Genomic DNA, 12,911 nt, shown 5'->3' on the forward strand with positions numbered 1-12,911 from the left:
GCAAAATCAGGGTGCTTAGAGAGAGAGAATTTGTTCTAGATTATTGTTGAAGAGAAAATACGTGAAGCCAATCGGAGTTCCGGTGAAAGGAAATCTTTTAGAAGAATCGTGCCAGATGTTCTGGAAAGGGCTACTGAGGTAGAAGTCAAGTGGGTCACTTGTCGTGTGCAAGGAAGAGTCAAAGGTTTTGTTATTCTTCTTGTATTCCTTATTCTTCTATATAGTGAATTGATTTTCTGGGTTTGGCTGCCCCGGAGAGGTTTTACATTTAGAGAGTTCTCTAAATGGTTTCCTCTTCGTAACCAAATTTCTGTGTTCTTGATTGCATATTTCATATCAGTATTTGGTTGATTTTTTAACTGCTAAGTTAGGTCTGTTTTCTGGATATTTTCTGTAAAACTCCTAGACGTGTGAGTAGGTGATAATTGGAGTCGTTTTAGAATTTTCAGAAACAAATTTTTATAAAACCAACACAATTATTCAACATGGATTAATAGTTACATAAAAAACCTGAATTTTTTATTCAATCCCTGTAAGACTCTTTTATTTGTGTTATAATGGAGTCAAGACCACAGCCTCAAACTCCACCCCCACATTAAAACCCTAAACAAGTGCTTAACACCCACATTAAACCATGCAAATACATTGATCAATAAGAAAATACCCAATAACTCCTAATTAGAAAGCAACTAAAACAAGTACCACAATTAACTTGATTTAAATTCCTATATTCTAAGAAGCACACAACCGACCCTTTGTGTTCAGTACTTCTGAGCCGCAGTTTCTTAATCTTTTCACCATGGATAACATATTGTTGGATGTGCATAGTGTCCCTTGAATTCCACCAGCGTCTTCACTTTTGAATTTAGTCCTGCAGACATTTTGAAAGCAGCCTCACTTCCACAATGAATACATCTCTCTCTCTCTCTCTCTCTCTCTCAAATACGCACACAAACACTTGGTTATACACAGCATGCATGGGCAAAAGTAAGGAAAAGAGATAATTATGTATTTTATACCTTTTTGTCATTGCATTAAACGAGGAGAATTAGATTGGTCATTCTTTTGCCCCGCCTATATCAATAGTGTCAATTCCTGCAACCAATGAAAATTATTATTAATTTATTATTATATAGTTTTGAGAGCCAATAATATATTCCTGTTAGAAGCATTACAAAAGTACTAACCTCTGCAGCATAGAAAATATTGACGATACCCAACTGGCCGGTTTGCCACTGGTGATGTTGGGAGGACAATACGGTAATTATCAATCTCCAAGTCAGGAATGTGCTCAATTTTGGGCCAATCTGGACCTCCTCCACCTTCCTTTTGGCATCGGTCAGATAACAGGGGACATGTTTGGATTTGCAAATGTTTAAGAAAGCTAGGAAACCTACCCTCGGGCAGGGACTGGAGCATAGGGCAGTCCTCAATGTAAAGGTCCTTGAGTGAAGGGAGGTCCCAATTGGGGTCTAGGGACTTGAGAAGAGGGCATGATGCGATAGTCAGACACTCCAGCGAAGTGGGTAGCTCCTCATTTAGTGTCTCCAGCTTTTCACAATTTATGATGGAAAGTAGGTTGAGAGAGGTCAAGGTTCGCAGCGACCCTTCTTCTCCGTTGGACAAGGACACCAGATGTTTGCAATCACGAATGTACAATGCCTTGAGCCCTGGAAGTTGGGGCCATTTGGGAAGTGAGGATATGTTTGAGATGCTGGAAATAACCAACGAGTATAGAGAGCTGGTGTCTGGTATTGCCCTCACTAATGCTCCTTCATCACATCCTTCCAGTGCTAAATGCTGAAGACGTCCGGCATGGGGTGGTGGTGGGAGAGTGGTCAGTAACTCACACCGACTGATCTCCAGCTTTTTTGGAGTGAAGATCTCTGGCAACGCCTGCAGCTTGGGGCAGCTCATTACTTTCAATTCTAACAATTGCATGAAAGAGTGATGGCACCTCATGGTTTGACGTTGGCCTTGATGATTACAAACTTGCACCATCAGTCTAGCTTCATGCCAATCCTCCAGAATGAGATTGTCGGTGAGTATTAGAAACTACAAAAATGGGGTCACTGGAAGAGCCCTCAAGGAATTACAGCTCTTGATCTTCAAGACTCGTAAATTTGGAAAGATGCTAGGCAACTCCCTTAGCTCGGGACAATTACTAAGCTTTAGCCTGCCAAGGGAATGGCATTCAACCTCCGTCAATTTCTCCAACTCCTGCATACCTTTAATGTAGAGCGCTTGAAGCTTGGGTAACTGACCCAGAGAGAGTGTTTTGCATTTTATACAACCATTCAAGGTAAGACTGACTAAATTTTTGAGTTGTCCTTCTTTCATCCAAGCAGGAAATTCATTGCCCCTGTAACGTATAATTTGGAGCTCTGTGAGGTTTGAGGGAGGTTGTAGATCTTTGAGTAGACTGTTTTCAGTTTCTTCATCATGTGTATTGGCAGCTCTGTCACTCCATTCAAACACCAACTTTTCAAGGCTCTTCTTCTCATTCAACTTGGCGTCTCCAGCATTAATTGTGTTCTCTAGCTTTGAGATATGCAATGTTCCTGAAAGATGCACCATTTTCTCCAATTGTTTGATTCCATATCCATTCTTGTGGCCAACCTGAAATACGGGCAAATTGTGCAGACTGGTTAAGTTCCCCATACTTGGTGGCAACATGGAGAGATTGAACCAGAAGATATCATCGAGCTCAAGATGTCGAAGATTAACCAAATTCCCTAGGTCCTTGGGCAAACTAGAAAGCCAAACGCACCCCAAGAGTTTCAGAGTTTGCAAATTGAAGAGATTGCAAATTGAGTTGGGGAGAAGTCTGATTTCTGTTCTAGAGAGGTCGAGGTAGCGCAGCAGCTTCAACTCTGTAATTGAGTCAGGCAATTCCTTGATCTGGGTTGAACTAAGATCCAACCCTCGTATGTATTTCAATGTACGAAACACTTTGTCAAGGGATTGACCAAAGTTTTCCAAGTGGCCATTAGGCAGTAGAAGTGAGCGCAGCTTCGGAGCATTTTCGAGAATCTCCAACATGGGCTGCTCGATATCCTTACTGAGCAACGACACGTGACGAGATTGTTCAGAGAAACTGCACCCGTTGTCCTTCGCGTGACAGCAATTGGGCCTTGAAATTGATTCAGCCAAGTCATGGATAAGATCGTGCATGCTGAATATCTCCTTGTTGTCAATGCTTGAAGAATGAAAGAAGGACCTTATAAAAAGCTCACTAAAATATGCAATTCCAGCCTCCTCCATTGTATCACGTCCACTTGATTGTATAAATCCTTGCGCTATCCAGAGTTTGACCAACTCTTTCTTATAGAACACATGGGATTTTGGAAATAAGGAGCAGTACTCAAAACAGCACTTTAGATATGCAGGTAGGTGGTCATAGCTCAATTTTAGAAGAGCCATACATTTGAGCTTGTCAGCTGTTGCAGGGTCCCGGTCTTCTATTTCCCATATTTCGCTTTTTTGAATTTGCCGCCATTTGCTTACATCAATGTGACCGCGCAAGATACCTCCCATTGCCTTGACGGCCAATGGGAGACCTTGGCACTTTCTAACGATTTCTGCACCAATTTCTTCCAATTCTTTCCGCGTTTCATTGGCTAAAGTATTGCCAATATTTCCAAATGCAATCTTTGCAAACAGGGCCCAGCATTCATTATCAGGCAAATATTGCAAACGATAGGAAGGATGAGTGCCTGTAATATTCCCAACACCGGCATTCCGACTGGTTACCAAAACTCTGCTTCCCCTTCCACCTTGTTTCAAGAGAAATCGTAGAGAATCCCATTTTGAGATATCCTCGGTCCAGATATCATCTAGAACTAGTAAGAAACGTTGTCCTCTCATGTATTCCAGAAGTCGAGACTGTAGATGGCTTGTGGAAGTGCCATCCAATTTCATCTTAGAATGAAATTGAATCATTTCTTTTAGAATCCTCGCGAGGTCAAACTCAACTGTGACGCATACCCACATTTTTGATTCGAAATGGGCAATTACCCTCTCGTCGTTAAAGACAAGTTGAACAAGAGTTGTTTTGCCCAGGCCTCCCATCCCTATGATTGGAATCACAGAAACGTCGCCTTCTTTATCGAATTCATTAGAAAGCATCATATGTATTATGCTATCTTTGTCACCCTCCCTACCAACTACATCCGACTTATCCACAAAAGACCCCGTGTGGATTGGAGTCTCAGGCCTACCGCCATTATCTTGGATATTGACGAGATGGAATTGGTTTTTTTCTTCAGCAATTGTATCAAATCTTTTTGAAATATCCTTGATTTTTTGTGTAGTATCATATTGAGAGGATGCTTTGCCTAAAGAAGGTAGGGAGTTACGTACCGCAGTCTGCCGCTTTTTCCAATGATAAGCTTCTGCTGCAAAAGTTTCCAGTATGTCTTCAGCATCAAAAGCTGCCTCCTTGAGCTTTCCGAGCCAATCTTTTAGCTGTTGATTGTTCTCTTTCTTGTTCTCCGCATCTACAAGCACGCCTTTGATAGCAGTGAGCTTACTCGAGAGGTTCTCTACTTCTTTCTTCACGCCCCGGACAGAAGAATAGGTCTCCTTGATCAAGGCCAAAGTAGTCTTAATAATCTCATCCAGAAAAGGTTTTGCAACAAGGGAAGTGGGGTTCGCCATGTATGGCTTTTTGATGGCACGAAGGAAGAAGAAATGCAAATATTTCTGTTGGTTGATCTGTGAGGATTACAGGATAAGTTACTTTGTACATGGTTCCTTTTTTATATATAATCTGTAGAAGATTCACAGAAAACCAATCAAGTAGATGACACATGCAGTGCTGATGAGGTCAAGAACGCGAACCAAGGACAAGTTGGGCAAGTGCCAAGAGGCTTAGCTTATAGATTTGAATATGTTACAACATTAAATAAAATAAAAAATAAAAATAAATGTTACAACATATATAATATTTTCTAGAATGGTTTGATGTATTTTTTTTTTATTATTAGATAATTATGATGGATGTGAGTCTATAAACAGATTATATTACAAATATGTAGGATTTTGTTATAATAATCATAGTAATTAAAATTTTATTTTTGTTTACATTTTAAAATATTAAACCCCATTAAATGTTTTGATAGCCCCTTCCTGGTAGGAAGAACGTGTCAAAAATGCGTATAAATGCCTAGAGAAGTTTCTTGTAGGCAAAGGGTCCGTTTGAGAGTGCATTTTAAAAAAAAATAACATGTGTTTTTAAACCATATCACAATTTTGGAGTGTTTAGGATTAAGATTTTAAAAACGCAAATTTTAAAATCGTGAAAAAATCCGCGATTTAGGAGGTACTTATTTGAAAATGTGTGAATTTAAACCAAAATTACGATTTTGCTTAAAACAATATTTGATGCAATATTTACCTATTTGGCCATGAAATCGCAATTATATGTTAATGTTATCGAAACATTCAATCGATAAATTTTTTTTTTTTTTTTTAAAAAAAAAAGTACTTCTTAACATGTTTTACCAAACGCCTATGTGATTTAAAAAACGCCATTTTTAAAAATACAATTTTTAAAATCACACTCCTAAACAAGCCCAAAAACACGTACCAATGACAAGTAGGGCAAGTGGTTGATCATGTCATATTATGAAGTAAACATCGCATCGGGCGTGTATGAGGGTGATTTAATATTTTAAAATATTAAAATATAATATTTTAATATTTTAATTAAAAAAATATTTACACAGGCGTGCATCACTATGCATATGCATGTACACATCACTCCATATTATGAGACCAACAATGAAAATGTTGACTTTGTAATTAATTAATATATACGAGACAATCATGTCATATTGACCTTGATATAAAAATCCTCTACTCTAGTCGTCTAGACCAGCCAACCAACTTGACTTGTAGGCAACTTCTCCTTATTTTCCTTTCTTTTTTTCTTTGTTTGTTTTTAGTTCTGATTAGTGCCGCTTTTATATTTAGGGAATTTAGATATAAATTTCTCAAGTCAACGCGCCTTCAATAAAAATTTTTTAGGTATTTTTTTTTGAAAATTTAGTCATTGGGTCAATCGAAACTACAAGAAACTCCCTACCATCAAAAATTTTTAACACCCGTTAGAGCTACTCAAAACTCCCTGTTTTAACTAATTAAAATATTAATTTTTTATTAAATTAATTTCAAAAGTTAAATCTAAATAAAAAAAAAAAAATTGAAGGGTGGCCGCCACCCTTGGCCACCCCCACAACCCCTATGGGGTGGCTCGAGAGCCACTTGGGTGGTTTGGGGTGGCCCCCATGGGTGGAAAGGGGTGGCCGCGAGCCACCCCAAACCACCCAAGGGGTGGCTCAGGTTGTGGGGGGGTGGCCAGGGGTGGCAGCCAACCTTCAATTTTTTTATTTTTTATTTTTTTTTAAAAATTTAACATTTAAAATTAATTTAATAAAAATTAATATTTTAATCAGGTAAAACTGAGAGTTTTGAGTGGCCCTAACTGGTGTTAAAAAAATTTTACGGTAGGAATTGTTTTGTAGTTTCGATTAACCCAATGACTAAATTTCCGGAAAAAAAAATACTTAAGGAGTTTTTAATAAAGGCGCTTTAACCTGAGGAGTTTATATCTAAATTCCTTTATATTTATTTTATATTAATGTGAAGTATTTTAAGTTTTTTTTTTTAAATGACTGAAAAGCCATTTAAATTAAATACATTACTTAGAAATAAGTGTGATAAATGGGTGAAGAGTATCATTGTTCTTTGTTTATTGCCATATTATGTTGTTCTAGATGTCACTTATACATGTCTTTTACAATAAGAAAAATTGTTAAATTGGTTCATGTGAAATGGAGTTTTGACAAATAATTTTCTGGAGTTTAAAAAAATGACTAAACACTCTAATTATTGGCCAAATGGGGAGTGTCCAACCACCCCATTTGGTTGGACGCTCCACAAATGGGGAGTGACCAACCTGTTAGTACAATATAGGAGGGCAAAATAGTCTTTTCAATTTTTTTAGGATAAACTTTATTTTAGCCCCCCTTGAACTTCTACACAATTTGACTAACCCCCATAAACTTTCAAATCTCCCAATTTAGACTCTTGAACTTTCAATTGCTCTCAATGTGGACCCCTCCGTCAATTTTAGCCATTAAAAATACCAAAAAAGACTAAAATATCACTGATTTTCATTTTTTTAAAATAAAAAAAGTTTTGAAATTAAGGGTAAAGTTAGTAGAATTTTATACAAAAGTCAGGAGTATAAACGTCATGTAACATTTGAAATCTGACGGAGGGGTTTACACTGAGAGCAATTGAAAGTTCAGGAGTCTAAAGTGAGAGATTTGAAAGTTTAAGGAGAGTTTAAGAAGAGTTTGTTAAATCGCGTGAAAGTTTAAAGGGTTAAACTGGAGTTTATTCATTTTTTTAATACTATTTTGCCCCCTTGTGGTGCCTAATCGGTTCTTTTTCATTTCAAAGAAAAATATATTGGAAAAAATTTGCAGAAAATATATTGGAAAAAATCTTCAGATTCTACCCTATGTAAGTGTATAATAATGCCTAGCTAACTATAGAAGTTTCTTGTCCCATTCATTTTAGTCAAAATCTTGAACGTTTTCTTAAGCCATAAAATAAAAAAGGTCGCAAGCTTCAACAAGTGAAAAAGTATACCAGACAAGGCTGATCAAGCCACCAACGCGTAACATTAATCACAAGTAGGGCAGGGCAGGGCAGGGCAGGTGGCATATTATAATCTTCTATTCTAGCTCTAGGCCAGCCAGCCTGCCAACTTTTGACTTGTGGCCTGTAGGCAACTTCTCCAGTTCTCCTTGTTCCCCTTTCTTTTTTATTTGTTTGTTTTTAATTTTGAGTAATACTTCTTTTTATATTTATTTTATATTATTTGGAGTGTTTTTTTTTTTTTTAATTTTTTTTTTTAAACAGTTGAAAAGTCATTTAAAATACATCGGTAACGAATTGAAATAGGTGTGATAAATGGGTGAAGAGTAACATTACTTATTGTTTATTGCCATATTTTGTTGTTATAGAGAGGTCGTTTATTCATGTCTTTCACAATTAAGAAAAATGTTAAGTTGGTCATGTAAATTAGAATTTCGACAAATAATTCTTTGGACATCAAAAATTTTAAGAAATATATATTATTAAAAAATTAAATATAAAATATATTTATTAACAAAAAAACCTTACTGGCCGAATGGGGAGTGTCCAACCACTCCTATTATTCACATCAATCTTTAATGAACATTAAAATTTGATAGTCCAACTGTGTCAATGAACCCTTTTATCGACGAAAAATGATCATCTCTAATTCATTCGAACTGGATAATATTCAGTTAGTTATATTAGAAGAATATTTTTGTCTTTTCACTTTTGAGGACAAAAATATTCCTCAAATATAATTAATTGAATATCCTTATTCTTTATCTGACTACTATGGCACAGCCGCACATATATCTTTTTACCTAGTAACTTGTGGTTTATAAAGATAACGAGTCATCCATCCTAAATGAACCACCTAAATGCCTTTTCAACCTTCTTAGCTGTGAGAAGTCTCCTCGCAATTTCATGACATTTAAGGAAAAAGAGAATAGAAAAAAAAAATAATAATAAATTCGCTTATGTAAATTATAATTTTTTAAGAAACATTGTTTCAATTTAAAGTTTGTAGAAACATTACAAATTGCCATGTAGTTAGATAGGGTATATAAGTTTAACACCCTCCAATCACGTAACAAGATATAAAAGAGCAATAAATCTAGGCATTTTTCCCCTCTCCAAAATCTCAAGTAGCTCAAATAGAATTTTTTTTTTTTTTTTTTAACGTTGTTTTTTCCCCTCTCGATACCAACTAAATGGTCATAAAATCCCAAGTAGTGATGATGCCCCCCTTAATTTATTATTAGGTCATTACCAATACATTTTTTTTTTTAGTAATATTCACTTTAGAAGGTGTGATTCCGAGTTGATTTGAACTATATTTGAGGTCATAATACATTTAGTTTTAATCCCCGAGGACAATGAGAGTAAAGTAAAATTTTTGGCCATCCATGCTTCATCTCTTTAATTATATATCAACCACTCACCTTAATAATTTGCATAAAACCGTTTTTAAAATCATGTTAATAAAGCTTTACTAAGATATTCTAAAAACATTATGGTTGTAGCTAGGTAGCTAGGCATCTTCCTTTCATTTCTATAATCTCATGAAAAATGCTAATCTTATTGTCTGGAAAATTAATCTTACATAAAGGCACTTCCACCAAGCACTTAACATTGAACAAACAAATAATCCAATACACCCAATATATGGCAAGACACTCACACAGACAGAGTCGTCTGCTTTGGCCTAAGGATGGCACCTTTAACTATAAGTCCATTTTTCCAATGTCCTCCATGCTGATAAATATCGAAGCACACTTCTCCAGATTCTCCATTCTTGGTCTGGAAGTTGCCGACATTGAGCTCAATCCATTGTCTTCTAGGCTTCTCCAAAAGGCTAACTTGGCGTTCTTGAACTCTTCCATCTGGGAGTGAAAGTCTAAGCAGGATAGGCAATTCCCACCCAGAAGCCCCCTTTGTCAGCTTGACAACATACACAATTTCATACACAACTTCTGGCGACAGCTCAGACATACTCAATTTTCCTCTCACGTCCAGCCAACAAACATGCGAAAGTTTTGCTACTTCAATGTTTTCTTCACTGAAAAAGTTAATACAAGAATTAGAATAATTGCAGAAGAGTGATTATGATTCATATGCACATACAAATTTCATCACCTCCTCATCAGTACCTTGTTTCCTTGAAACAATTCCAAATCCAGTAGTCACGATTACCCCAAGTAATATAGAGTGCCCTTGCGTACAACATGAAGCAAGAATGGCCAGTTTTCTCATCAGCCCATTTCTTCTGCATAATTATTGAAAATGAAAATAAAAATTAATCATGTGGGAGACACATATATATTGATTAAAACAGATTGACTTCTAATAACTGATCACCTTCCTTTTGTGCTCTAGGAAGATTTCTTCAGGCTGTGCTTTTTTAAGATCTGTTGTCACCTTCTTCACCATTTCTTTTTCCAATGAAGTCAAAATAATTAAGCTATGCAGTTCTATTGCACTGGATTCTCTCTGTCTTCTTCAATCTTCCCCTTTTGCCGTTTATTACTAGATTTTTCTGGGCAGCCGTTTATGCTGTACTTTGTGGGATCATGGAAGGTGCCGGTAAGACTCTTTCCGTTTTCCCCTTAACAAGATATTATCACGTTTTATATTTGGAGATGCGCAATAATGTTTTTATTTTAGGGGCTTTGGCGCGGCTACCTGCCCTTCTTGTCATTGGTACGCGTTGTTGGCTTGACTTGTTCAAACTAGCAACCTTAAAGTTATGGCTTACAAGACTTGACTACAATTAATGGGACAAGAAACTACTCTAGGTGTTATACATTTATACAGGAGAATTACTCAGTCCCAATTCTGTCTAGGGTGGCTGAACCATTCCTAAGGCTCTTGGGAATGGTTTTGGCCATCCTTAATGGCCGAAACTAGGTGATTAGGGACGGTTGAACTACCTCCAGACCAGCCTTAGGAGTGGTCGAAACCACTATCGTCACAATCTGATAATTTGGCTGACGGAATTGTGACGAAGATATTAAACTAGCATTTATCCATAAGTCAGGTACCATCTGTGATATGAATTGAAATTTAAGTAAAAAAAATAAAAATGTGAAAATCTAAGTACTAAAAAAGTAATTAACGCATAGAAATAATTGCATTTCTTCTTCTTACTTGAGGGAGAGGCGAAATTAAGATTTTTTTGTGTAGAGTTTGATTCGCTATAAATAAATAAATAAACACATAGATATATATAAATTAATCAAATAAAACCCATCAAATTAGCTTTTTTTTTTGGAAAAAAAAAAAAAAAAATCTAGCAATTAAAGTGACTATTCAAAATTGTTGGGGCCTACTAAAAAATAAAATAAAAAATCATAGTTTCATACGAAATTTAAGAAATTTAAGATTGCCAAGGACCCCAAGTGCAAAGGTAGGTCTACCCCTGGCTGAAGCAGACTAATCTTGTATCAGTCGTGTAATTTCCTCCTCTAACTAGAAAAGTAAATGCATTTGAGAAAACATTTTAAAATTTAAACAAAACATAAATTTTAATTATTTTCCACCAAGATATTTTCCGCAAATTTGTCACCATAAATTCAATCTTTACCACACAAACCCGGAAGGACCAGAAGCTTCTCTACCCTTCTTCATCACCATAATTTTGGCTTTAAAAATCCTACGTCCACCACTACTACTAGAAAGATAACTATATTTATTGAATGATTTGTTTACAATTTTGTTACAAATGGTCTTTTTATATACTAATCCTACACCTTCCACAGTGATATTAAAAACAGTTCCTATACAGAATACATATATTTGGGTTGATGAGAAGCATTCCAAGCAATTTTCAGTAGACTAGCAGTAAATCCATCCCCCTCCAACTCTCCAAGATCTTGCTGAAATACAGCTTTGGTTATACTGAACCTGTCGTCTATATGAGATTCAAAAAGATGTCGTTTTTAATTAGAAAGAAAAAAAAAATGTCGTTTCTTAAGGACATTTCCTCATACTCTGTTGAAAGGCCGTGGGTTGGAAATTGGGTTGGGCTGGGTTTGAGCCTAACTAAAACCAACTGAAGATTAATGTGGAATCAACCCAGCCTGAAACGACTGCCCGTGGGCCGACTGTTTGGGCCAAACAGTGACTCCAGCATCATATGGGAGTGAATTACACAAATATTTTAGGGTAAAGTCCACATACCCCCTCAAACTACCACCCAATTGACAATGTCCCCCTAAACTTTCAATTGTGACAATGTCCCCTCAAAACTATCAAAACATTGTCAATGTCCCCCAAAGACTAGCAATAAGACAACAATGCCCCAATAAATTTCTCAATAAGACAAAAATACCACTATAAATTAAAAAAAAAATGATTTTTTAAAAAAACAGAAAATTTTAATTTAAAGATAATATTTTTTTTTAAAAAAAAAAACAATTTTTTTTGAAACAAAAATTTTTATTTTTTTTAAAACGGAAATTTTATTTTTTAAAAAAACTATTTTTTTATTTAGTTTTTTAAAAAAAACGAAAATTTACAATTTTTATATAAAAAAAAAAATCAAAATTTTTTTTAATTTTTGGATTAGGTTTAGGTTTTTTCAAGAAGTTTTAGTTTTTTTTTTAAAAAAAAATTTTTTTTACTAAGGGTAATTTCGTTATTGGGCAGAACATTGACAATTTTTGGTAATTTGGGGGGGAACATTGTCACAATTGAAAGTTTGTGGGGGACATTGTCAATTGAGTGGTAGTTTGAGGGGATTATGTGGACTTTTTCTAATATTTTACAAAATTGGTGTGATAGGGTTTAAAAGTCCTTGAATTAGTTATTGTAAAAAAAATAAAAATCAATAATTACTAGATTTTATTACATAAATTTTGTGAGCTGTTTGTACGGTATGCAATATTACTCATTTGACTGTATATCAAATAGAAAGAAACTAAAGATAACTAATGCTAAAAGCCTAGAATCCTCATTCATGGAACGAGATATGCTAGCTATACTGTATTTTTTTGGTTCATTTGCGGCTCATTTCTTTTGTAAGTCGATCATTAGATTTGTTGAACCCAAATGTAGATTTCACAAATTTAATGATTGATTTTTCAAAAGGGTTAATCAAAGTTAGATAGCAAATAGACCGAAAATGTAATTAAAAAAAAAAACATATTTCTCCTCTTGGAACTAGGGTTGTACATATGGGTTAACAAAAACTATTAACCGCATATATATTCACCAACCACGCTTTGTAATATGGAGTGCTTGTATTTTTCTTAAATTAA

At 35.4% G+C, this 12,911-nt stretch overlaps 2 protein-coding genes across 2 annotated transcripts; both read right to left on the bottom strand.

Annotated features, from left to right (window-relative positions):
* Window positions 1–453: 453 nt before the first annotated feature.
* Window positions 454–4,959, bottom strand: LOC132164601 (putative disease resistance protein RGA3). Its single transcript, XM_059575138.2, is given in 3 exon segments — window positions 454–871; window positions 1,020–1,095; window positions 1,188–4,959. Coding segments are annotated over 2 exon segments (3,510 nt in total). The 5' UTR covers window positions 4,660–4,959; the 3' UTR covers window positions 454–871; window positions 1,020–1,057.
* Window positions 4,960–9,205: 4,246 nt separating this feature from the next.
* LOC148583981 (protein PHLOEM PROTEIN 2-LIKE A1-like) lies at window positions 9,206–10,251 on the bottom strand. Its single transcript, XM_088519295.1, has 3 exons — window positions 10,012–10,251; window positions 9,804–9,919; window positions 9,206–9,712 (listed from the first exon to the last, which is right to left on the bottom strand). The coding sequence occupies exons 1-3, from the start codon at window positions 10,081–10,083 to the stop codon at window positions 9,331–9,333; spliced, it is 570 nt and encodes a 189-aa protein (XP_088375421.1). The 5' UTR covers window positions 10,084–10,251; the 3' UTR covers window positions 9,206–9,330.
* Window positions 10,252–12,911: the final 2,660 nt, after the last annotated feature.

This window comes from Corylus avellana, chromosome 8, assembly GCF_965113065.1.
Source record: "Corylus avellana chromosome 8, dhCorAvel1.hap1.2, whole genome shotgun sequence".
Classification (NCBI taxonomy): Eukaryota; Viridiplantae; Streptophyta; class Magnoliopsida; order Fagales; family Betulaceae; genus Corylus; species Corylus avellana.

Bases quoted from the DNA above. Each gene is read 5' to 3' on its own strand.
- LOC148583981 (XM_088519295.1), bottom strand. From the start codon at position 10,083: ATGGTGAAGAAGGTGACAACAGATCTTAAAAAAGCACAGCCTGAAGAA. The intron at 9,920-10,011 runs GTGATCAGTTAT...ATAATTATGCAG, and splicing joins TCCTAGAGCACAAAAGGAAG to AAGAAATGGGCTGATGAGAA. The intron at 9,713-9,803 runs GTACTGATGAGG...TAACTTTTTCAG, and splicing joins AATTGTTTCAAGGAAACAAG to TGAAGAAAACATTGAAGTAG.